Source organism: Drosophila serrata, unplaced genomic scaffold (genome assembly GCF_035046125.1).
Source record: "Drosophila serrata isolate PLE 108 unplaced genomic scaffold, ASM3504612v1 contig_106, whole genome shotgun sequence".
NCBI classification, from domain to species: domain Eukaryota; kingdom Metazoa; phylum Arthropoda; class Insecta; order Diptera; family Drosophilidae; genus Drosophila; species Drosophila serrata.
Genome location: NW_028257004.1, coordinates 29,957 through 55,766, shown reverse-complemented (window position 1 = coordinate 55,766; position 25,810 = coordinate 29,957). Strand labels below are relative to the sequence as shown.

Genomic DNA, 25,810 nt, shown 5'->3' with positions numbered 1-25,810 from the left:
GTACGGTACTGTGTATAATAATTTCGAAGGTGAGCGGAGTATTGTTACTATAGTTGTCGTGGCTGTGGTCTGATTGTCTTGCTCGCCTACGAACTGTGCATTCGTTCATTGTGTTCTCTGTGTCTCGCAATGCCTATCGATGCCAGCTTGGTAGTCTTATGTATAAAGCCCTCTTGAGTTTATAGTTAGCGCTTGCCGCATTCGGTCGTAATTTTTTGTAGTTCCGACTCGATTCCAAAGATTTCGAGATCTCTTTTCCACGTCGACGGACTTGGTGTGCAAAATTCGAAGAGCGAGCCAAGAACGAGAGATCACTTCACTTCGTATTGGAGCGGGCTAGAGTAGGTACTCCGTATAGAATACTCATCGAAACGACGCTGCTTCAATCTAGTATGAAACTAGTTTTAGCCCAGCTAAACTGCCACTGATATTAATGACTTTATGAGATGTTAACAATTTAATTGGAGAGTTTTGAATACCAATAAATCACAGAATACATTTGTATTATATATAAATATGTATGAACATATTTGAGAAACTTATATAATTTTTGATCTCTTGTACGGAAAAGTAATTTAATATGAATTTTTATAAATGCTAGAAAACAACACATTATTATCAATTATATCTTTAATATTATGAAAAATAATAAAGAACAAAGATGTTGTTGAAGTTATGTAAAGTATTTGAAACTTATTTTTAAATTAATTAAATAATTTATTCATTGATAGACGTTATTATACCCTTGCAGGGTATTATAGTTTCAGCCAGAAGATTGCAACGCAGTGAAGGAGGCACCTCCGACTATATAAAGTAAATATATTCTTGATCAGGATCAACAGCCGAGTCGATCTAGCCATGTCCGTCTGTCCGTTTCTACGCAAACTAGTCTCTCAATTTAAAAGCTATCTGAATAAAACTTTGTAGTTAGTCTTCTATATACTCTCACTCGTCGGAACAGGCCGGATCGGACTACTATATCATATAGCTGCCATAGGAATGATCGGACAATTTTTACAAAAAAAATTATAACATTTTCAGTTTTTAACATAATTTAATCAAATTTGAGATATAGCCATTTCAAATTATTCTACAATTTTGTTTTAAATTTTATGAAAATCGGACGACTACATCATATAGGTGCCATACAAACGATCGTTAGATTTGGAGCAAAAATGCAAATCTGTGAATATAAACTTCGGCGTGCCGTAGTTAGCTTACTTTCTTGCTTTTAAATTCTTTTTATTTGATTACTTGTTATTTTTTTAAAATTAACACTATATAAAATGCTTCCATCAAGTTATAGGTTATGTTGTCTTATTGCCTGTGCAAAAAATGTATACTAAACAAGAAAGGAAGCTAACTTCGGCACGCCGAAGTTTATATACCCTTGCAGATAGAACTTCTATGAATAGGAATCCATACAATATAAATTATATATATTTGCTGCTTTCATTTCATTCACCTATACATATTATATTTGCAGTTTTACATTCACAGATTTGCATTTTTCCTCTACATCAAACGATCGTTTGTATGGCACCTATATGATATAGTCGTCCGATTTTTATGAAATTTGCCACAATTTAAGACTTATATAAAATGGCTATACCTCAAATTTGATGAAAATCAGCTGAAAACTAAAAAAGTTATAAATTTAATTGAATTAATTTCTCGATCGTTCCTATGGGAGCTATATGATATAGTAGTCCGATTTTCATAAAATTTTACACAAAATTTTAGAATAATATGAAATGGCTATATTTCAAATTTGATTAAATTCTGTTGAAAACTAAAAATGTTATCGCCACCGCGATTGTCAGTCATCCGACAACAGCCACCGCCATTCTCATTCCTCTCAAATTTCTCGATCGTTCCTATGGGAGCTATATGATATATTAGTCCGATTTTCATAAAATTTTATACAAAATTGTAGAATAATATGAAACGGCTATATCTCAAATTTTATGAAAATCTGCTGAAAACTGAAAATGTTATACTTATTAATTGAATTAATTTCTCGATCGTTCCTATGGGAGCTATATGATATAGTCGTCCGATTTTCATAAAATTTTACACAAAATTGTAGAATAATATGAAATGGCTATATCTCAAATTTGATCAAATTCTGTTGAAAACTAAAAATTGTATAATTTTTTTTGTAAAACTTTTCCGATCATTCCTATGACAGCTATATGATATAGTCGTCCGATCCGGCCCGTTCCGACATATATACGAGTGAGAGTATATAGAAGACTAACTGCAAAGTTTCATTTAGATAGCTTCAAAACTGAGAGACTAGTTTGCGTAGAAACGGACAGACGGACAGACGGACATGGCTAGATCGACTCGGCTGTTGATCCTGATCAAGAATATATATACTTTATATAGTCGGAGGTGCCTCCTTCACTGCGTTGCAAACTTCTGACTGAAATTATAATACCCTACAAGGGTATAAAAATGGGATTACAATTTTTTGACTTGAATAAAATACATTATGAAAATAAAATTTAAAAAGAAACCGCTTATATATGCCCTTGCGAGGTATAATAATTTTTGTCAGAAGTTTGCAACTCAAAATTGGAGTCATTTTCGACCCTATAAACTATATATACGTATATATACAAATAAATATACAAATAAATACAAAGTAAATAGATCAGCATAAAAAGGCGACTCGATCTAGTCGTGTCCGTCTGATTATATGCAATCTAGTCCCTCAGAAATAAAGCTGTCAAAATTAAAATATGTTTGCAGTTCGTCTTGTACAAATCAGACGACTAAATCATGCTGCTATGCAAAACTGTGAATGTAAAACTGTAACTGTACATCATTACTTCGTGGTTTTTCTTTTTTAACATAAATATTTATAAATAATATAGTATTAATTAGTAATGATCGAATTACAATCTGCAAGAATGTCGGAGTGCCGAAGTTTATATCTAGTTATTTGAACTAGATATAACCCTATTACAAGTTTGCGGTGGGAAACCAGATGATTAAATTGTATTCCATTTTATTGTACTCTCTTGCAGGTGTTTAAAAAATATTTGTTCATTGACGTCGGTTTAGAACGCAAATCACAGTCAAACGACGGTCAGACAGTTTAAATGATCTCGTTAATTACTGACTAGCTCAGCAGCGTGTACAAGTGTGAGGTTACATTCATTTTAGACCTAGTGTATGCATTTGTGCAATAAAAAGACGTTTCCGCATCGTGCCCCATGTGCACAAAAAGCGAAAAATCTAAATGTGAAAGTAGAAAGAATCGGATAATAAATATGAACAATGTATGTAAATTGTACATAAATATGTGTCTTAAGTTAAATGTGCCTAAATACGTACGGAATTGTCGCAAAATGAAGGCGAATCTTGTTTGGGACCTTATGCATCAAGAAATACAAGAGCTTAAGTTGGGATAATTGCCAAGGCAAATTCCTTCTGGAAAATAGATTCAAAGGCTGAGCGAAGCGAAATATTAGGCGGAAACAGCGCCAAAATTTGTGGCTAAAGAGAAGAAAATGTGCAGGGGATGCGATGGGGAGGCTACTCAGACTTTGAAGAGGAAAAGTTTATGCGGCTAATCACTTGTTAAGTTACATATTTTTGAATGACTGTTCTTCCTTGAAGGAGGCTGACTCAAGATAGATAATTTTCCATAGATGGTATGCCTTATGGCAACGCAATATTCGTTGTTTGAAAGTTCTTTGTCGATTTGTTGATTAAAAAGGAAAGGCTTTCTTGATTAAAATATAACGATGTTAGAAAATAGACTTGAAGTGATGAATTTTATGGTAGTCGCAGTGCAGGCTAAAATAATAAAAAAAAAAAACACATTAATTCGTGAAACGGAAGGCATGTAAGATTCATTAGCAGTGTAATTATTTTTTGTGGGATGGGCGCGGGCTGATTCGAGCCCATTTTGGTTTGGTTTATTTTAAGTATTGCTAAATGGACTGTCGAAAAGGGTGTTGATTGAGGTTTATTAGCAGTTTCGAGTGAACATTTTTGGTTTTTAAATTGCTTCCTAATTATATTAATGTCTTTTAAACTGTTTATAAATAGATGAAATTACTTTTTGATCATCTTTCCCGTTTTGACTCTCTTTTGTACTCCAGGCTAAGATGCCTTTAGGTAAATCCAAATTTAAAAGCGAATTAAAAAAAATAATTCGAAATATGGAAATACTTCTTCGGCAACGTAATTATTTCTACTATAAAAGTTACACAGCTGATTTTAAATACTGCTAATACAAATCACCAGATGCCTTGCACGAACATATTTTAAGAGGGCAATTTTTTACTGAGACTTCGTTGAAGCGAACTTGGTTTGTTGCAGTATGCGGCGGCACGTGACAGCCTTAACCTGTTTTCCGTGGAGCGTGGCCGGTCGCACTAGGGAACTCCCACCCCTCGGAGCAATCCCCGCAGTTCTGCTGTACATGACTTAAACAAATTATGCAGCTTGAAGATACAATTAAAAATTACTTTCATAAAAAATTGGTTTACCTTAAAGTTGTACATAAAATAACACTATGCATTGATCTAACTACAATTACTCGAGATCATTTTATGTGTCTAAAGATTTCATTTTAGATCAATATTAATTCCTAGTTCCTCCTAGTTAATATTTTTTTCTCTCCTATTTCGTGAATGTGGCCTATTGAATGCCTACTGTATTGTCGCGTTTCTTTCTTCTACGATCATCAAGCCCCTGCTTTATCTTTTTGCTATCACCATTTGCGGTTCAGGTATGCGTCTTCAGTATATTTTACATCGTCTTTAGGTTAATACGGGTCGCTAAGAAGCGCTTGAGAGAGCGAGACTTTAATTAATTAGTGTGGTTTGTTGTCCCTTAATTCGAATCAAGCGTAAGGTATAAAATAAAAGCGCGGATAATTTACGCGAAATATTTCGATTAAAGTGTCATCTCGTGCGCGTCGTTCGCTGTAATCTTAATCCGAGTTGCTTCCCATCGCCCAAAAGTTATACATATTGGAGCTGAAATCCAAAAAGTTTTACTATAACGGTAATTCCGCTTTCGTTTGCCTCATTTCTCCATTGTTCTGAGCTTTTATTGCGGCTCGGGGATTTTTTTTATTTTGTTATTACTCTGTATATATGTATGTATGTACAAGTACTTGTGATTTCGATGTTAACTGGGTATTTTGTAGTTTTCCCGAGAAGCTTTCTCATATTTATAGTTTCGAAAAATTAATTAGGCCCCCAATAATATAGTAACTTGTAGATGCCTTAAACGAAAGGAAGCTAACTTTAGAAAGCCGAAGTTCATATACCCTTGCAGTTTACAATTTGACCCAGTTATAGAATTCATACTTAACAATTTTATTCTGACCCATATCCGTTTATGTTCAAAAACATCGAAGGTTTGTCGTTCTTCATAATATATGCGTACGTAAATCGGACGAATATGATTTTTATAAAATCTATGCCTGTATTCATATATGGGCATATATCAGAGAGGAAGGAAAAACCAGGAATTTTTGTAGTTATAGTTATAGTTACGTATAATTATAACTGCTGATGATGATCACTAATATTTCGTTTTCGCTCTCACTGCCCTTGGTAAGAGAATATAATTATTTTAAAGCTTCACAAGTAATCAGAAATTGAATATTTAGTTGTATATGTGCGAATATATATGTATATGTACAAATAAAAACATATATAACAATTGGTATTTTTACATGTGTATATTAATCATCGGCTGCTAGCATATAATTATTTTGGCGTCTGGTTATATCCCGTACTGGGAGAGTTCAGGGGTATTTAAGACCTTTATTGGTGGAAAATAAAAAATTAATAATAATAATAAGAATAATAATTGGTATTATCGGAAAATTGGAATGTAATATAAATATAATTCATTTTAATTTAATCGAACTTCTAAATAATTTTTGGGAGAATTTGATTTAAATTGTGAGTGTTACTCAAAGCTTTTAACTGTAAAAAAGTAGAGGAAGTAAATAGTAATTATAAAAATATTTATATATTTATTTATATTTGCTCTGCTATTAAACAATATTGATTAAGATAAATAATACGTAATGGAGAATTTTAAATACTGGGTGTCTCGCAGTCGATTAATTCAGCTATACATTTGTTTTCTCGTTTTTTTTTTTTGTAATGTTTCACAGTGGGATGTTTTTGTGTTTTTAATTGGAGTGAAATAAAGAAAAAAGGGTTTTGATTTGAATTATGTAGTCATTGACTGGTTATTAATAACAGTGAGGGTCACAACTATATTACATATTTCTGGTTTGCCAGCGGCGGTTTGCTGTAGGTGTCTCAAGTCCTTTTCCCAAAAGCTGTTTTCTTTCCGGGTCGAACTAATATTAGCGGGGCACATTTAAAAAATGACTAGTTGATAACTTTCAGGGAAAACGAACCCATGGCAACTACCCTGGACACAGAAGTTGATTAAGCCAACTGATAAAATAATCATTGCAGGACTATGAGTGATACGTTTTTGTCCGCAATGCCAGATTTCTATCAATAATTTAAGCTGCCTATCTTGAGTGGGTTCTCAGAATTCAGCTATGTGAGATAAGCAAAAATAAATGCAATAAATTTTAAACGGCGCCCCCTTACATTGTAATCAGAGTCGATCGAGAGAGATACGGCGAATTCAGGTCTATAATTGTCTTAAAACATAAGTCAGTATTAATGATTACAATCAATTGTGTGCTGAACATCCCTCCCTTTGAATTTTTATAGGGATTCTTGGTCTAGTTATGTTAATTAAGATATTTGGGGGGTTCTTAAAGACAATCCTTAGCATTCAAATAAATGAACACGCCTACGTTCTCAATTTGGTTTAAGTTTTCATACAAAATTCAAAGCTGTTATACATTATACATGTCTATAAGACACGGCCAGAACTCTTGGGGCACCGAGTGAGAGTAAAGCAGGGACATATGTATGTACATAAATGGGTCTCCGAACCTCAGCGCAAAATCTAACTCAATGTTCATTCCAAGTGTCAACACAGCTAGATAGATAATGCCAGATAATGCCGCATGGGGAGAAGATAATGCCAAGTAGACCCGGACTACATTCTCACTTTCCATTGGGAGGTGAACTCACGAGCGCGGCAAGCTGTCACACATATTGAGTGCAGTTATCTTTATCGCGAGTCTTGCCAAATGGATGAGGGCCTACTTTAATTGCATCAGATATTAGGCGAATGAAATTATATGGCTCCGCCGACGGAGCAGAGGCCGACTTTGCACTAAGCCAACGCATGAGTGCCTCTTAGCCCGAGAATTCTCCGGCGATTAATCTGCAAACGTCTGGCGACCGGAGAAAGATAATGTATGTACGTAAGCTCCAAAATTTGCGGGATTATACAATTTGACTAAGTTTTATAGTCCGTCTGGGAGAAGCTATAAACGTGACCTAATCCTCTCTAGTGGAAAAGGAAAAATCAAATAAAATTGAGAAAATATTTATAATCCTTTTTCGTTAATTGCGGGGCATAAAATGTCCATGTGAAGTCCTCAATGGACGAATTTTTGAAACTGGTATTTCGATTAGGAAAGTGTTAGCGTAGCTACGTAGGCGGGAGCAGGCCGTGTTCTAGATCGTTCAATCGTATATAGATCGTAAAACCCAGACCCCATTGAAGTATCATAAATTAAAGAGCAAATATATTGTGTGCATCGTAAATCGACTGGGTACTTTACAATCCGACGATATCGCCTGACAGTTGCTCCATTACGCGAAGAGACACGGAGAGACGCCTTGCCGTGATGATTTCCCGGTCGTCATTATCTAGTCATGCATGTCATACATCGATGCAAAAGAGCGAGATGAGACTAACAATCTGTGGCGACCCCAAGTGTGATTGGGAGGGAGATAGAAAAAAGGTTTTTTTTGTAGAATAATAATAAATTATTTGAACACGAGAACTTACAATTGTTATGTATTATAGTCATCTTACACTTTTACAGTCAATATATTAAGTAGTGCTAAAAGATAATGTATGAATTAGGCAAAAGGATTTGTATTACTAGGCGAGCCGATTTAGACATGTTCCTTTGTCCGATTGAAACATAAGATCTCAGAGACTAAAACAGCCAGAGCCCCCAAATTTGGTGACAACTTCTGCATGAAAATAAAATGTATTTGGACGCGTCAAGTACTGTCCTCACTAAATTTGTTAAAAAGTATTTATAAAACTTTAAACGCCAGCAGGCATGCTACTATTCAAGAATAACCGCCGGATATATATTCTAGATCCGCATATATCTCTTCGTTTTTAGGTAAAATTTTATTACTGGATAATTTTTTACTTTTTCGACAAAGTCCTTTTACTTAAACTCCAATAATAGTTGACGAGTGGGAATTTAATAATTTCCTAGCCTTTTGTTTAGTTTTTTTGTATTATTGTTTTTAACATATTTTACATATGTAACTATAATGTTAAATCAATGAAACCATTAAAATGAATGTTATAATTGTAAATATTATTATTAATAATTAATTTTATATGGTTGTAACTATTAATAAATTAGAGTACTTAAGGTGGCAACATATGGATACCTATAAATGTGTTAACAAGAAAACTAAAAATTAAATTTTATTATGTTTTACAAATACAATACAATAAAAATAAACCCGATATGTTTGGTTGTTGAAAATAAGAAATTATGTCAATTTTTATGATATCAGCCAATAGCTTCAGGGAGTAATACTCAAGTCTGTTTTCCTCTGTAGAATAAATTATACCACTGTAGCTGCCACAGACGTTTAGCAGAGGTGCGAAAATATTTATCCAGTCAATGGATAGTTTAAATATTGGCAGGCAATCAGATTGAGTTAGCAGCGATCAATTAGGCCATCTTTGATTGGCATCGTTTAGCGACCAGAAGAGCCGTAATACCACGACCATCTGACGTCAAAGTGTCGCGTCGAGGAACTGCGGAGAGTGGTACGGATGTCAATAAAACTCCAAATAAAGAAGTCGTGACGGAGTCACCGCAGTCAACATTCGATTAATTCCCGCCCACCCCATCACATTGCATTGGCACACATCCGCACACACATGAACATATGTATGTACATACATATGTACATATGTATGTAATCGCAGCTCCGATGTCTCGCTGGGGATTCACGTTGCAGCTAACTAGGCCTTTGGACAGCAAACGAGATTTTCAGATATTTTGCGGCGCTGCGTGATTTGTTTTTCAAGTTTTACTAGCATATTCGCACCCGACACCGACACCAGCACCAACTCCGTCCCTGCCTTCCCTGCCTCCGTCCCTCTGAGAGCCGGTCTATCGGTCTCGGCTGTTCATAGTCTGCGAGCGGGTCTCTTTTGGCCCAGGCTTGGCATTCGAGAAGTATTTTGACAAGTCATTGGTCTTGCCCTGGTCTGTGGCTCTGGCTGGAGCTAGGAATTTATAATGATTTCGGAGCAATCAACTCTACACGGAAAACAAAGCACTCGATATCGAGTTGACAAGCTCTAGGCCAATATGTGACTTAATTACGCAGCAAACCGTGCTGATTGCTGATTGGAAAATAATAACAAATCACAATCTGCATGCCTATTTCCAAGCTAAAGTGATTGCATCCCGCAGAACTAAACGTTGGCTCTCTTTAACACTCTGTACCGTTTTACAACTCGTCCGTAGAGATAACAAAGCCATGTCAATAGAAAAAACAGCAACCTTGTTTAGCAATACTGCTTAAATGTACACATCAACAATTGCTTAATCTTATTAGAAGTGAGTCCCTATTTAAAGGTATTTTCATTTTGGTAAAATGTTTATGTATCTTTAATGGCAACGAATACAATTATGTTACTTTAAGGTATTCTTTGGTACACATATTTCGATATTACAAATATTTATTTTGGTGCATCTCTTAAGATGAAAATAATTTTATATAAGGTAGTGGTAGTGCTTCAAAATATATAGGTGTAATAGGTCTAGAAACATTAAAAAAGCTTTTGTTTTTGGAACCTTGTTTACCTTAAGCTTGCAGACCTGGAATTCTTTCTTAGCAATATAATCTTCGTTTAATTAAGTTGATTTAAACTGAATAAAACGCATAGGAAACACTTATGTTATATGTATAAAGAATCAAGTTGATGGAGCTTCAAAAATCTTCACTTGAAAACAAATGAATAAATGATATCAATCCGTTTCCGCGACAGTATTCTATGTTTCCTGATATAAAGTGTCAACTTTTAAATAACACCTAAAAAGGTTAATTGTATCATGTTTGTACATCTTTTTTTCCTGTGTAACTGATTAATATTTGACAAATGAACTATTCGCAATCGGCTGAGAAAGCGTCTAATCCCAGCTACGTTATGGAAAATAACACATATGTATGTATACGCGGTTCGGACTCAGCTGAGCACACTCAGTAGCAGCTGCCAACTGTTTCCCGACTTCTAGCCGTATCTTTCGGCCTGAGCCGCCGAGGATGGTGCTTTGCCCGGCCAACTTGGTCAAGGTCGCTGCTCGCCGGGCGATGGTGATCATTGCCACATGAGTGCAATCGCCTGAATTCTAAGCGAGTTACAAGTATTTGGTTTACAACGAGTTAGCTACTGAAAATCATGGCTAATGGTCGGCGAGGGGCAAAGCTCGTTCAGCGCATTTTTCGGCGGACGGACGTGGACGTGCCTGCATGCCCAAGGCGTCTGTCCGGTTATCAGGAGAGTCATTGGCAGCGTGGGAGCTGGGGCGATGAGTGTGTGCCCAAAAGACCCAGTTGGATGTGGGTCCGGGCCGATTGTTAATGGCTAATCAATGGCACGAGCGCTGGCGGTCCCGACTAGGGCCATAAAGCGACGGCCGAAAGCGCCTTATCGCAGTGACGTCAGAGCGATTAGCCGTTTACACCTGCTAATGCAGGCTATCAAGCGCCGCCGTACTTCTGTAAGTGGCAGTTGTTGTTGGCCGAGTTCAACATTCGGCTTCAAGTGTGAATCTTCGGTCTCTCGGTTCTCGATTGTCGGCCGAACCGATCGTTTCGAAAGTGCCCTCGGGCGTGAATCGGATTGAACCGGAAACCCAGGGCGACGGCGTCGCAGCTGCTTTCGTTTCGTTGGGAAAAAGTTGTTAACAATCTGCCGACGCGTCGGCCAGCTGCGGGACAAAAGCGAAAACCAAAGCTTTAACCGATCCGCCGCTAGCGGCCCACGATCACAAGCACTTTAGAGCGCGTCGCGCGCGGTTACTTGATCGGCAGTTATTTTTGTCAGCTTTCTGCGAGTGAGTGAAACGGCGAGTAATTCGATTTGACTGGATTCCGCGGCTAAAAATAAAACAGGAGGAAAAGTATGTCGATTTGAACTAGAGCAAGGACACTGTTAACTTTAGCAAGGACTCTTCCCCTTGTCAAGTCAAACAAACAGACGAGTTAAGAGTGGCGAATCGCGGTTAATTCTGTTATCTGCATGGCTAATCCCCAATCCGACCAAAAGCCTAAGCAAAGAGAATGCTTGATGAGCTATTGCCCTGCTAATAAAATTGTGTAATTTACAATTGCAACGCTCCTCAACGTGAGCTTTTATCAAAGAAAGCCTGCAAATATTAACATAAAAATTAAAAATTATAAAAACACTAAAAGAAGTCACGCTCGCTTTGCATGCTCAAGAAACAATTCGTTGTTTTGGGGACAAATTCCGAATTGGTTTGTTGCCTTTTAAACTCAGATGTATATGGTTCCGCGGTTTTATTGTGCTTTTTGCCTTGGTGTATAGCAAACTTCGTGTTCTAGTGACAGGTTGAAATTAATTGGGCTTTAATGACCTATACCATAGCGGAATGAATACAGTTTGAGGGGCGACCTTCGCATAGATGATTCAATGATTCAATCAAATAAAACTCAGGGATACACTCTTGTTTTTATATAGACAACTTGCCAACCATCGTCCGATAGAAATGTAAGATAGCAAAAACAGGTTTCCATTATTAATTCAATTGTAATTACTTCACAAACAGACAGTTGGGAGTTTGCTATCGAGGGTATAATGACTTTCGCTTGGCACCCTTGAAATCGCCCAGAACCGTCTTAAATCTGCTGTGCTCTTGAACGCATACTCAAGTGTTCCGCAGTTTTACACCGATTTCATGGGCTAATCTGGACTTCCATCATTGAACCATTCCCGATAAGATAAAGCCAGGCGCGTGTTTCTGTGTCCCCTGAGGCGGCTTATCGACCTGTGGGGGTTAGTAAAGCCAAAGAAGGTGAAATGACTGTAGAATGGTTAGCTGATTAGTCTGATTAGAGCGAAAGTTGTAAATTTTCAAATTATTACTCAGTATTCCCGAACAAGTTATCAACTGGCAATCATTTAATGGTGCAACAATCGACTAAGTTTGCACACCTTCATTCGTTTCAAAGATACTAGCAGCACACGACAAAACGCACCTGTTCTTTATTAGTATCTAAAGAATATTCAGCTTTGTTCTTTTAAAATTCATTTAAAATGTTTGCGAAGGAAAATATCTGTTGCTAAGCTGCCCATAGAATAAAAAGGTATTATACCTTAAAATAATGCATATAAAAAAAAATGAAAAAATATGTCCTACTATTATTATGTAAAACAGAAAGGAAGCTAGCTGAACTGACTATCCAGATTTTCAAATAAAAAATACATCTACATAGACCGGAACGGTTACAAATTCCTGTCCGAAATTGTATTACATTCTCTAAAGGCCAAAAAAAGAATCACTTTAAATTAGAAGTATTAAACCAGAACCCACGGTAAATTTTTTTATTTCTTATCAAAAAAAACTTAAAAAATTAATTTTAAAATAATTAATTCCTTTCGTTATGTAAAATTTGTGTTTAAATCTATTCAAAATCCATGCCTATTGTTTCCGTGTATTAACTGAAATATGCAAAATAAGAAAAAGCTTAGAGCGCGGTTTCGAATTGATGACAGTGGCTGTATTCAACGTTTATTTATTATATGTACATATGTACATATGGAGATGTTATTGACCTGTGATGAACACGTTTAGCGTAACGAGTTCCTTCATGCACAACAAATCAAAGATAAATCAAGTCTTCTAAGGGAGAGTGAATCAGGATTATCATAGTTCTCCCACAGCCTGCTTTCATTTCTCGGATGATCGCTACTGACTTAGCTGTGTGTTTGAATATTAATAATATGAAATCGGTAAATGAGACGGATAGAAGCTCCAACTGTGCCTTGGTGTCACAGCCGAACTTATCGACTCAAATGAGTTAATCTTGAGATAACCGAGTGCTGTGAAGTATATTGTTTCCAAAAATAAATCATCCATTCCGTGTCGCCGGGCTTTCGTTTCGATTTGCTCGCAAATTTTTTAAGGGTGGTGTTTTTGCCAGGTTTAAAGCTTGACATTTTAAACTCAACTTGAATCCTTAAATTACAGAAATTAAGGAAATACGAATTAGCTTGGTTATATACATAATTTTAATGATAATGGTGAAATTGTCTAAAGAAATTTTAAAATATTTATTTTCGTATTCAACTCGATTCCAGCCATGACCAATTTCTGGAAGGCACTTACCCGTCGCAAGACGGACGACGTTAACGAGGGCGAGTCTAAGCTGGCAAGAGTCCTCAATCTTTTCGATCTGACGGCCCTGGGAGTGGGCAGTACATTGGGCCTCGGCGTCTACGTTCTGGCCGGTCAAGTGGCCTATAATATAGCCGGTCCGGCTGTGACCATTTCCTTCCTGATTGCGGCCGTGGCATCCGCTTTCGCTGGCATCTGCTATGCGGAGTTCGCTGCCCGTGTCCCCAAGGCGGGAAGCGCTTACGTGTATAGCTACGTAACCATTGGGGAGTTTGTGGCCTTCACCATCGGATGGAACCTTATCCTGGAGTACGTGATTGGTACGGCCTCTGTGGCGCGCGGATTGAGCGGTTACTTCGACTCTCTGATCAACAACGATATGTCGAAGGCTCTGAATGAGTCGCTGCACATTGATGTTGACTTCCTGGGTGACTATCCGGACTTTTTATCCTTCGGCATGGTGCTGCTGCTGGCGGGCATATTGGCCTTCGGTGCCAAGGAGTCCAGCTTTTTGAACAACATCTTTACTACAGTTAACCTGGTGACAATCGTCATTGTCCTAGTAGCTGGAGCCATGAACGCCAACGTCGACAACTGGCGCATTCCGGCGAAGGATGTGCCAGAGGGTTTCGGAACCGGCGGTTTTATGCCCTTCGGAATTGCCGGAGTCATGGCTGGTGCCGCAAAGTGCTTCTACGGTTTTGTTGGCTTCGACTGCATCGCGACCACGGGCGAGGAGGCCATCAATCCCAAGAGAAATATCCCGCTCTCGATCGTTGTATCGCTGATTATTATCTTCCTGTCTTACTTCGGCGTATCCACGGTGCTGACCATGATGCTGCCCTACTACCGGCAGGATAAGGACGCCCCCTTTCCACACGCCTTCGACGCCGTGGAGTGGTACACCATCAAGTGGATAGTAACAATCGGAGCAGTATTCGCGCTCTGCACCAGTCTGTTGGGCGCCATGTTCCCACTGCCCCGCATCCTTTACGCCATGGGAAATGACGGTATCCTCTTCAAAAAGCTGTCCAAGGTGCACAACTACACAAAAACTCCGCTCCTGGCCACCGTAGTATCCGGTATATTTGCCTGTAAGTTGTCTCTCACATACGTTTTCGCGTTGCACAACTTCTGACTTTTCCCTTTCCTCTTAGCTATTATGGCCCTGCTCTTCAATTTGGACCAGCTCGTGGATATGATGTCCATTGGCACACTGCTCGCCTACACCATCGTGGCTATTTGTGTGCTGGTGCTGCGCTACCAGGATGAGGAAATGACCAAGGTGGTGTCCGTGAAAGCCCCAAATGTCATCCGGCAGTTCTTTAACGGCAACTCCTACCGGGAGCCCAATTCGATGACCTCGGCTATTACCAAGGTGGGCATTGTGCTATTCGCCATAGTCTGCCTGGTGTGGTGCTCATTTCAGAAGGTGTTTGACCTGGACAGCACCGGCGGGATCGTCGCTCTGAGCCTGGTGGGAGCGTTGCTGATCCTCATCTGCATCGTGATCGGCATGCAGCCCGTATCCACAATCGAACTCACCTTCAAGGTCCCGCTGGTGCCGTTTGTGCCCTGCCTTAGCGTTTTCGCGAACTTGTACCTGATGTTTCAGCTGGACCTGAACACCTGGATTCGATTCCTCATCTGGATTGTGATCGGATACGTGATCTACTTCTGCTACGGAATGCGAAACTCCACACAAATCACCCGGGCTCGCAACCACGCCGAGGCTGCGTCCAATGCCTTGCGAGACCAGAACATGGGGCAACACGAGAATCCCGCCTTCGAGCCGGACTCCAAGGTGGACAACGGCCGCCTGCCGCCTCCGTACGAGTTCTCCGAGAAGCTGTAAGCGCGATTGTAGCCAAAGTATTATAGATCCATTACCCGAACACACTGCTTTAACGCGCTAACACTCCATTCAATTTCGCATCTTTCCCTGAATAGAACAAAGACTCCTCTGCCTTCTTAGCTAGCACGTTTATGTGAGAGAGATGAATAGATTGCGCACTGAAATTAAATGGATCCGCACTTTGCCAGCGTGTCCTGCGTGCCCCACCGTGCGGATCTGTTATTTCTATGCGCCTCAGGACTTCTACAGAGAGTTCACAACAGACTCTATTTTACCATTTCACCCTCGCTCTATCATTTTACTGTATTTTAAAATAACATTCAACCGCCAACCGATTCTTTTGCAATGCCCCGTTTTTTGTGATATTTGTAAATATACTTATATATGTAGATTTTACTGATCGAGTAGTATTTGTATATTTGTCACAATTGTTATCGTAATGTAAATGGAATTTTGTATCATAATATTTTATGTCGAACCCAAGGCGCATCTAGTGTTTAAGCTTCTTAGTTGCTAAGCCTCCACAATTGTTATTACCAGCCAAAAAAGAAACGAATTTCGCTCTTTGCTTGATTAATAAAAAATGCATTGATCTAAAGTATCTTGGAGTTTTAATTGAAACGTTATTTCGTAACGAGCCTCTATATTTGGGAGGTATACAAATATGAACACTGTCCTCATAAATATGTATTTATCTGATACTCGAGCTATATATTTTATTCGTTGTGCGCTCAGTTGGATCACCCAGAGCCAAAGCTCCTGCTTAAGGATTGTGAAGACCCGCTATGTGCTCCTTTGGCTATTTCGTGGGTCGTGCTGTTCCGAGTCCAGAATCCACTCCTTTTTGCTAACCGGCTTAGTTAAATGGCAAAGAATGTAGTCCCTTTTCCCCGTATTCTTGCTTCCCCGTCTATTTTTTTTCTTCATTTTCCACTCTAATTTCTAAGCCTTGGGAAACTTCAAGAGTAAATAGTCGGGGCGGGTTGGGTCGAGCCGAAAAAATCGCAAACTCGGAGCCAAAAAGCCAGACAAAAGTTGCTTGGATAATGCAAACAAACACACAGTTGCAATCACATGTGAATGGATAGGACGCCGGGATCCTGAATATGCCAAGTGTAGAGCTTCATACCATCGCTGGATGGTCAACAAAGGCGTCCGATGGGAAAATACAATTGTTTTGCCCGGATTTTTCCTTAACCCCTTCTATTTCAATCTCTCTCCAGCACTAATTTATGCATTTTAAAAGCGAAGAAGGTGGAGGGATAGGACCAGGGACCAGGCGAGTAAAGAGGATATTGCGACGGAATTGTAATTTGACTTTTGTGTCTTTTCAGTGCACATATGCGGAAAAATGCTATTTTTCACATGCTTCCATTGCAATGCCATTGCGAACATAAGCCTTTCTACGAGATTGCCTTCATTTCTCTTTTACCCGCGTCAAAATTTGATTTTGGCGCCTTTGTTTTCTTATATATGTACATATGTATATAAAATATATACATTTTTGTACATATGTACAGTGATTGACCAGTATTCTTTTAAACTTTAAACTTTTTGCAGTGTTTTTTTTAACAATTTAAACAACAATATCTCCTATTTGTATAATTTTTTTTTACGCATTAATGAATTTAAAAATAAGCTTTTTATTTTGGAAATGTGAGTTTTTGAACTAATTGTTCTGAAGGGGAAATTAACTAATATTCTAAACTAATTTATAAATTCTACTAATGCAAAAGCAACTTATTTGGAACATTTACAAAACAACTAAAGAACATATACTAAACATTTACCATAACTAGAACCTATTCGAAAGAATATGAATACTTGGAACAGAATAAAATACGTTTTTTACAGTAGTATAATACCAATTCGATAATAATCGAATTACAACGGAATATAAATGTATTTTTTCTATTTGCGTTATATTATAAAATTGTTCTGAGATTATTTACATATATTTTATTTTAAGGAAATGGTAGATGTCAAAAGTACACAATGCATGTATATAAGTCGTACAACTCCGAATACAGAATGCCTGAAAGTATGCTACTTGGTTTATATGAGCGGCCGCACAGAGAGCAATCCTAAATGTATGGCATGGATTTAATGCCCAGAAGACACTGTAAACATGGGACGCGTATCTGCCAGAGATTGGCACTTCGTATATGGCCAGATTCGATGGTGTGTGTGTCTCCTTTAAAAATGCTGACGTGTGTAAGTAGATAGCGAGATTAAATGGGCATGTTACGCTGGTTTTGCGGATGCAATTTTCATTTTATCGATTCACCGAACCGCCCACGCCCGCCGTGTGCGCATCCAAATATGCAACACGGTTCGCTCGCGCTACACAAGGGCTCACATAAAATTTCCGGCCAAAAGTAGAGAGCTGTGAGCTGCAGTAAAGGTAAATAAATAAACAATAAATGCCTGAGATGGGCTATATAGGATTAGGGCCAAGAGGCACCGGGCTGCAGCGGGGCTTCTGCATTTCGGCCGTTTATTGCGCGCACGCTGCGTTTGTGGTTTCATTTGTGAGTTTTAATTAAATACGTTTAAATATTTGTTATTTCCGACAAGCTGACAAACCAAACGACCAGAGACAACAACAGCAGCAGCATCAAGGGAAACAACAACAGACATACATACATAGATGAACAAGGGCGATGCAGGGGATTCCCCTGGCATCAGTCCACCTAGCAAATATTAGCGAAAAATTAGCAAAGTATTTTAAGCGCAACATGTTCGTCCTGCGGCTTTCAACACCACATGGCCCAGCCAGGACACCCAAGGGAGCTTGACGGACCGCGGGATTCAGCGGAGGACCGCCCCTCATTTACAAAGTTTTCGATGCGTGTGCATTTCATTTAGTTATAAATAATGCATAATTCATTTAAAATGCGTGCGTAAAATTGCTGTTAAGTGCTTAATCCTGTAAAGTTTAACAGGAAGCGCATCGTGCCAGGAGTTGTCGGGCATTGAGCATGACATGCATTTTTCATAAGCCTATCACCAAATCGGGCGAGTTAGCGGAGTTCCGGTCACACTGATGGCTTTCTTTATTTGTATGAATGTACATATTTGTTTTTAATTAGTGCGTCCATCTGAGAGATTGCCTATTTATGGTTTGAATGCGTTTCCATTTGCCACTCGAGCTTCACTTGCTTCAGTTTGTCCATTGTACACTCTCGCACCCTTCCGACCAATTAACTGAAAATGTCCATCGGGTAAATAGAATAAAAACCAAAATTGCTAATGATTCTGGTCACCCAGCGCCCACCACCCTGACCATGCCTTTGTCGAATGCAATTTAAATACATCACGAATTTTGTCAAAGTCAGAAAGTTCAAAATTTTTACATGCGGTCAACAAAATGAAATTAACTTTTGGCGCGAATAAATTTTCTATAACCGCAGAGCCAGGGAATAGTTTTTAAATATTACATTTTCTGCATAAACCGTGCATAGTTCTCAGGTGGTGGGGCCATGTGCACATAATAGAACTATCCACATCATTTTGGAAAATAATCCGGTCATTAACGTGAATTCGACTAGTATCTGAATGTTTTGTTAGCTTTGACCGAGCAGGGGAAATATATACCACAAAAAAACGTGGAAGGGCATTAAAAGGGTTTTAATATTTTAGCGGTCCATTCTTTTTTTCATATGCTAATCGGGGTAGAAACAGAAGAGGCTTTTTTCATTGCGGATGTTTGAAATACATAGATGAAGGATAACCAGACAAAACGTGGCATTTACACAATTAGGTTATCTGGATACCGTTTCTTGCCCCCCAAGTCCAGAAACATATACAAGTGCTTAGCAACATAGATACTTACTTTTTTTTTTAGTTTACTCAAAACATAAAGAAAATAACAACATTTTACGGACAGCAGGCACCTGATGATGCATGAATTAAAAAGGATTCACTTGGAGATGCAGTTAAAGTACATTTTATTTACGGCCCAACGCATTGTTTCATCGAGCTACTTAACCAAATTTATCATACGCAATGAAGCCGGGCAACATTCGCGTTATTCAAAAATATGCGAGCGGTAAGCATGGTCATGGTAAATAAATCAAATCGACGGAATAAATGAACCGTGTGGTAAAGGCTGTTTATTTTTTGGTAGCCATAATGATAAGATCAAAAGCTCATAAAATTGGCTCAATGGGCAGTCATAAAAGAATAGCCGACATGTGGCAAGTATAAAATCGAAACACAAAATATGAACATGTTTTAACTTTATAAAGGGGTTGAGAAGGGCTGACCAATTTTGCATCAGGGACAAAAGGACCTTAAAATGAATTATGTTGTGCATATGAGTGAAGAACAGATTTCCCTAGAACGGACGCTGATGGCAAACGCAAATCGGGACGGAATTCAATAACTACTAAAGCCCAGCCATTTATTAATCCAATGTTGACCTCGACTGTTCGCAATCCACTCAGCTGACCAAATTACTCTGTTGCTCGGCTGTCCAGTGCGAAAACTCAATTTGGTCCGGAAATAGCTCGTTCTGCAGTGGGTCCTGTTCGTCAACTGCCATCAATTTTGCTAACAATATTCACGCCAATTAACAAATTAATTGCCTACTTTACCGGGAACTGGGAACACTTGAACGCTCACACACACACAGACTCGCTGAAGGATGGGCACAGACATAAGCACATTCATACACGTGTATGTATGTTTTTGAATTCCCAGTGGCGTCTTAGTTTTATGGGCAAACACAACACGGCCACGAAGCAGAAACGCTAATGAAATTTCCAGCCCAGGCGCCGCCACGTTGAGTGGGTCTGAGGCTGTGTTTGCAAGGCTTTTAATATAATGACATATTATCATGACTGGCAGCGTTGTCAAAGGCAAAAGTAGGTACATACATACCTACATAGTCCTGTGCAACCCACAACGCCCTGCTGCCGAACACATAGGCAATCTAGCAAGTCGCTATAGATGAAACGATCTGCTTCAGTAGATTTAAAATTGCATTTATTTCTCAATTTATTATTGGACAACAAAGTTAAAACTGAGTTAAACTGAGAGCTCTCTTTAAAATTTCTATGAAACTGCTTAATATAAATAGTTACAAAATGTTCTTAGACTTTAAGAGAACAACGAAAAATATAATTTTCTTTTTTATTACTTACTGCAGGAAAACCCTTAAAGCGCTTAAAATTGCCTTTGAGAGGCGAAATGGCAGAGCTACCTTCCCTCGTCACATATGATGACTGGTGATAAAATATTCAGCAGGAGCATCGCTTTTTACAGCAATGACAGTATCAACAGAGGCAACAACAATGTAGCCGCATCCATTTAATTTCATTTTAATGCACCTCATATCCTATGAAAGTGTCCGTCCTTCTCATTGCAGAGCGAACGCCGCAGGCATTGTCCTTATGCGGAGCGCAAACAATTTCGCTTTATCCGGCAATCAAATAATTGCGAAGGAGAGGACGGTGGCACAGAGACAAATGAATGCCAGAAACCTGCTTAATGTATAATTTTTGGCCAAATTGCATGTTATTGTTACGGCCAATTGTCGTTGTCATCATTTGTGTTTGCCTGTTGACTGGGCTTGTCGACTGTTGTAGTACAACAGATGCACCAGTTCCCAAAATGCTTGTGTTTCCTATCAGTCGTCGTGGCGATGTGCTTTATAAATAGTTCTAAAGCTGCCAAAAATATACTCTGAACGAGGATCTTCGCGCAACTGGCGAAATATTCCGTCATCGCTTCGCTTAGGTAACTCCAAAGACAACCAACATGTTCAACATTTCTATTATTAAAATGGACCCTCGATCAAAAGCACCTCAAGAGGCTCTCGAGAAAGCGGGAAACAGATTTGCCGAAATTGTAGCAGTGCCCAAGGTCAGAGAATATCTAAAGTGCTTCATTGAGATGCTCAAGCTGAGAACTCGCTAAGTGGCCAAGATAAGTGATCGAAATACTGACCATGGATGATGAATCTTTAAGCGAAAAGTTTGTATCAATATTAAATAAGTTGCTCTGGCTTATTGCCATCAGAATGTTTCTATCCCCAATCAAAGCTTCCTCCCAATTGGGCAAGACCCTTCACAGCGAAAACCATATACAAAAATACAAAATTATACTTTCGAGAGCGTGGCCAATAGGGGATCGTAGGCGGACTTTCACGATCAGCTCACAACCCAACAAATTTGGCCAGCCGGCTAGAGTCTTCGCCACCGTCATCGTTCAAGTGGTTATTTGAGTCGGATCTCGGAGGTCTGATGTGTACTTGTCTTGCTTCTGATTTCATTCTGTGCGGAGTTCAAGCTACCACCGAGATTGGTAATGAAAACCTGATTTCGGCCGAACGGAGTCTGGCTATAAATGTGCGAGCCAAGTTGAAGCAAGGTATCATTGGGTTCAATACCTTCGACACAGCAGCACATTTGGTCAGCTCGAGAATTTTACGAGTCCCTGCCAGAATAGTTAATAGCTTCAGAATGGTAAGTTATGCGTAGCACAAAACCAAAAAGGGTATGGTCTCAAATCAATCTGAATATCCTTTAAGTTAGCATTGGAGTTTGCATTGCAATGCATTCGCCACCTTTAAAAACTAAAACAAGTGACCAAACTCTGCTCTTATTAATAATTAAGGTTCATTGTTAAGGTTCATATTGCTAATAAAAAGGACTCATTGATTGACTTTTATGCAGAAACTTTTCATCGGCGCCCTCACCCTTTGCCTCGTGGCCCTTGTCGCCTCCCAATCGGCAGATCCTGCCGCCTTGGAGCCGTCCGCTGAGTACTTGCCGCCGGTTGGAGAGGCGGAGGCCGCCCAGCTCTCCGAGAACGGCTACCGTTACAAAACCGTGCGCCGGCTAAAGCTGCGCCACCGCCGTGAGGTGCCCAGCCAGGAGTATCTGCCACCCGTGGACAACGCCCCCAGCCAGGAGTACCTGCCGCCAGTGGATGCCGCCGCCATAGGGGACACCAAGGTGGCCGATGATGGCTATCGCTACAAGACTGTGCGCAAGCTCAAGTTCCGCGCACGCCACCGCCGTGATGTCTCCGAGATCGCCGAGCCCAGCAACGAGTACCTGCCGCCCGTAGAGGTTGCCCTGGCCCCCGAGCTGAAGACCATCCTGGGAGACGATGGGTACCGCTACAAGACTGTGCGTCGCCTGAAGCTGCGCCGTCATCGTCGCGAAGCCGCCGCTGAGGAGGCTGCTGCCGCCGCCGAGAGCGCTCCCAATGGCGAATACCTGCCACCCGCCGAGGCCGCCGCTCCTGCTCCTGCCGAGGCCGAGCCAAAGGCCGCCGAGGAGGGAACCGAATTGGCCAAGGACGGATACCGTTACAAGACCGTGCGTCGCCTGCGATACCGCCACCGCCACTAGATTCTCTGACTTAGCCACATTGAGCCAAATTGATCCTGAAAGTACACGTGGGAGTAGAATCGGCCCATAGCCGGCACTCCTCTTAGCTTCCCCTAATACTTAGACCATCAGAAGTCGCTGCATATGGAATAATAAAATTTATTCACGAAAATTCAATTGAGACCTGAAGCATATTTTTCAAGTTGCCAATTTAGAAACAAAAAATTTGCATATTTTACGAATTGCACATTAAATAATATCCTTGGGAAAAGGCCGGAGCCACGCGAAGCCAAGGCAAATAGGCGAAATGAAATTGAAATCAATGGCCAAGTAACAGGCAAAAGCAAGCAAAAAACTTCTGGCCCTCGCCAAAAGGACCAAATTCCATTTAGAAATGAAGTGCGTTCCCTTAGGCACAGCTGGAGGGGGAGGAGGAGTTCGAAGGAGGAGAGCAGGAGGACCATCCAGTCGGAGTGCACTGACTCCTTGCAATCTCCGCTTGCTCGACTGGGCCGGCATCTTTTTACGGTCAACTTTTCGTAATATTATTTTGCATTTATTTGCACAAAGTAGATTTTTCCGCTGATTTCTTTGTTTTTTTTTCTGGGTTTTTCTTGCTGACTGGAAGCCAAATTACAATATTGTGGCTGTTCTGGTCCTGCCCTTGGTTCTTGGTCCTTGGCTGACAACCCGGGACCAGCCCCAATGGCAGCGGGAGCGAGAAAAGAGTAAATAAAGCATTTTTTGTGCTCCAAAAATAAAATTACGTAATTGAGCTCTTGGCTTTTGGTAGCTGTCCGTCCGAACAAAAGTTATCAACTAGTTAAAGTTGAATGGATATTCCTATAGTAACTTTCAGGTAGGAAAAGTTCTTAGTCTGTGAAAAATAATAATAGAGCTTACTAAATATGCATTTTTACGTTTAATTAAAAGTACGATGGCCAAATAAGCCAAACTGGTATTTAGCATATTTCCAAGGCTCTCAATACATACTTATGTATGTTTAGAATTTAACTTTTAACCTGATGTAACTGATCAAATTCTTCTAAGGTAATTCAAGAAGGTAAGAAAATTGATAAGAGTTTCGCTTAAAATAGCTTGCTGTAGTTGAAAAAAATTGATATAAAGATTTTTTAAGCTCGGAAAATAAGGCTCTCTTGTTTTGTTTATTTATAAAATTACTTGCGTAGGTGTATCGGCAAATGTAACATAAAAATTAACATTTATTGATTTAAAAACCGGCTGACAAATTTCGTTTTAAATACAGTTAAATATATTTTTTGTAGAAAAACAGTAATGTAACTTTTGGGAAATGTAAAAATCGTTCCCCTGCGATAACAGCTAATCAAGAAAGAAAATATTGTCGAATGAACAATTTTTTTTACTTTTTAGATTGTCGCAGATTGCGGCAGATTTAAATGACACTATATTAAACTGAATTAGAATACGGAAAATTTGAGATTCTTGAATTAGTTTGCCAACAAAGATCGTACAGGCATTTTCAAAAACATTCGTACGCAAAGTAAAAGTTCAAAAGAAACGTTTTTTTTCGGAAATAAGGCTTAACATATAGCGCTTTATTAGCTCTTTTATTTGTCCAAAAATGGATTTTGGTTGATGTGTCATTTTTAAGTTAATTAAAAGGTTATTCGCACAGGATAAAAAACGGAAGTGACTTTTGGGCTCGACCAATTCAAACACCAATTTCTTTGGTCCAGAGGCAATGTTTTAATGAAAACAATTTTTAACGTCTAGCCACTGATGCCTCTTAAAAATAGTTTTTGGAAAATTTGCGTGTTTTTTTATTCCATTTAAAGTAAATTCGCACGACACAGTTTAGAAAGCGATAATTCAAATTAAAACTGTACGGATATTGGTAATCGCATAAGGCCTTTTGGACTTCATTTCGACTCTGCATTCTCTGCGTGATTTTAGAATGCACAAGTCAAAGCTAAATGCATCTGTATAAGAGATTGGAATCAAAACGAAACTTGTATTTTTTACGACTTTTTTTCATCAATATAACACGAATTGCGTTTACGCGAGTTTGCAATCGTTTATTTGGAAATTTACTTTGGGAAATGCAAAATTCGTTTTATCTTGATTAATCTGACCATTTTTTAGTGTAGCCATGTTAAAAATACTAATTAAATATTTAATATTTTATTTAATATTTAATATTTAATATTAACTATTCGGCGCATGCATGAGCAAGAATGTTCCAGAACACACCGACAAGTTTCTAGGGCAAACTTTTAACTTTGGCAACTTCCATATTGTTAATATTTTGCAGTGAACGGTCAAACTTTCACCGACAAGAACATTTGAATCAAAAAAATATATTTAAACTATCGTCAAAAGAAGTCCATTAAATATGGATGGATTATGATCAAATAATATTTTCTTATATTAAGAACTGTTAAAAAGAATTTTCTAATTCCTGTTGAGTACCACCGTTTTCGCGATCATTCTTAATTATTTAGGAGGAAATTCATAATAAAAGCAGCATCTTCCCAGTCTATATATTTACTAAATTTAGCACCTTATGCTAAGAATGCTATTAGTTGTCCGCTGAAGCATTAAGTTTCTTAGCTCAGATTTGACCAAATTAAGTTGACCAAATACCCGATAAACTTCTCAGTTGGACAAAATTTGTAGGGCATCAGATGCCACTTTAAGAAATGATCCAAAGTTTAGCAGTATCATTAATATTTTCCCATTTCACCAAATGGATGTCATTGCAGTTCTATATGTCAAAATTTTAGATGCTCTTTTCGGTGACTGTTTCTTTTTTTTATGAAAACATGCCAACAAAAAATATGTCGTTTTTTTTTAATTTATAAAATTTCGGAAAGCTTAAAATTAGACTCAAAATTATTTTGGAGTCTATATTAAATTTAAACAAAATTGGCTACCTTTGTTTTAGCTGCAGAGGGACGGAATTCAGAATGTTTGGCTTCAACCAAGTACAGAGCTCCCAAGGAGAAACCTACAGTCAACACGGAAGCGGTAGTATCATGGCTTGGGCGTGTATTAATTTCAATTTATTTGCACTAA

The 25,810-nt window shown here is 38.9% G+C and overlaps 2 protein-coding genes across 6 annotated transcripts; both read left to right on the top strand.

The window, feature by feature from the left end:
- The first annotated feature begins 145 nt into the window (after nt 1-145).
- slif (cationic amino acid transporter slimfast) lies at nt 146-16,008 on the top strand. 5 transcript variants are annotated; one of them, XM_086841148.1, is made up of 3 exons: nt 146-341; nt 13,519-14,649; nt 14,713-16,008. In XM_086841148.1, the coding sequence occupies exons 2-3, from the start codon at nt 13,521-13,523 to the stop codon at nt 15,408-15,410; spliced, it is 1,827 nt and encodes a 608-aa protein (XP_086697274.1). In that variant the 5' UTR covers nt 146-341; nt 13,519-13,520; the 3' UTR covers nt 15,411-16,008. The 5 variants fall into 5 exon arrangements, with proteins under 5 accessions (XP_086697274.1, XP_020816415.1, XP_086697275.1 ...); XM_020960756.2 differs by lacking the exon at nt 146-341 and adding an exon at nt 4,763-5,028; XM_086841149.1 differs by lacking the exon at nt 146-341 and adding an exon at nt 11,101-11,254.
- Nucleotides 16,009-21,658: 5,650 nt separating this feature from the next.
- Nucleotides 21,659-22,774, top strand: LOC110190017 (uncharacterized). Its single transcript, XM_020960315.2, has 2 exons — nt 21,659-21,880; nt 22,091-22,774. Exons 1-2 carry the CDS (start codon nt 21,659-21,661, stop codon nt 22,772-22,774), a joined length of 906 nt encoding a protein of 301 aa, XP_020815974.2.
- Nucleotides 22,775-25,810: the final 3,036 nt, after the last annotated feature.

Coding starts and splice junctions, on each gene's coding strand:
- slif (XM_086841148.1), top strand. CDS start 13,521: ATGACCAATTTCTGGAAGGCACTTACCCGTCGCAAGACGGACGACGTT. Junction 14,650..14,712: donor AGTATCCGGTATATTTGCCT/GTAAGTTGTCTC, acceptor CTTTCCTCTTAG/CTATTATGGCCCTGCTCTTC.
- LOC110190017 (XM_020960315.2), top strand. CDS start 21,659: ATGTGTACTTGTCTTGCTTCTGATTTCATTCTGTGCGGAGTTCAAGCT. Junction 21,881..22,090: donor TAGTTAATAGCTTCAGAATG/GTAAGTTATGCG, acceptor ACTTTTATGCAG/AAACTTTTCATCGGCGCCCT.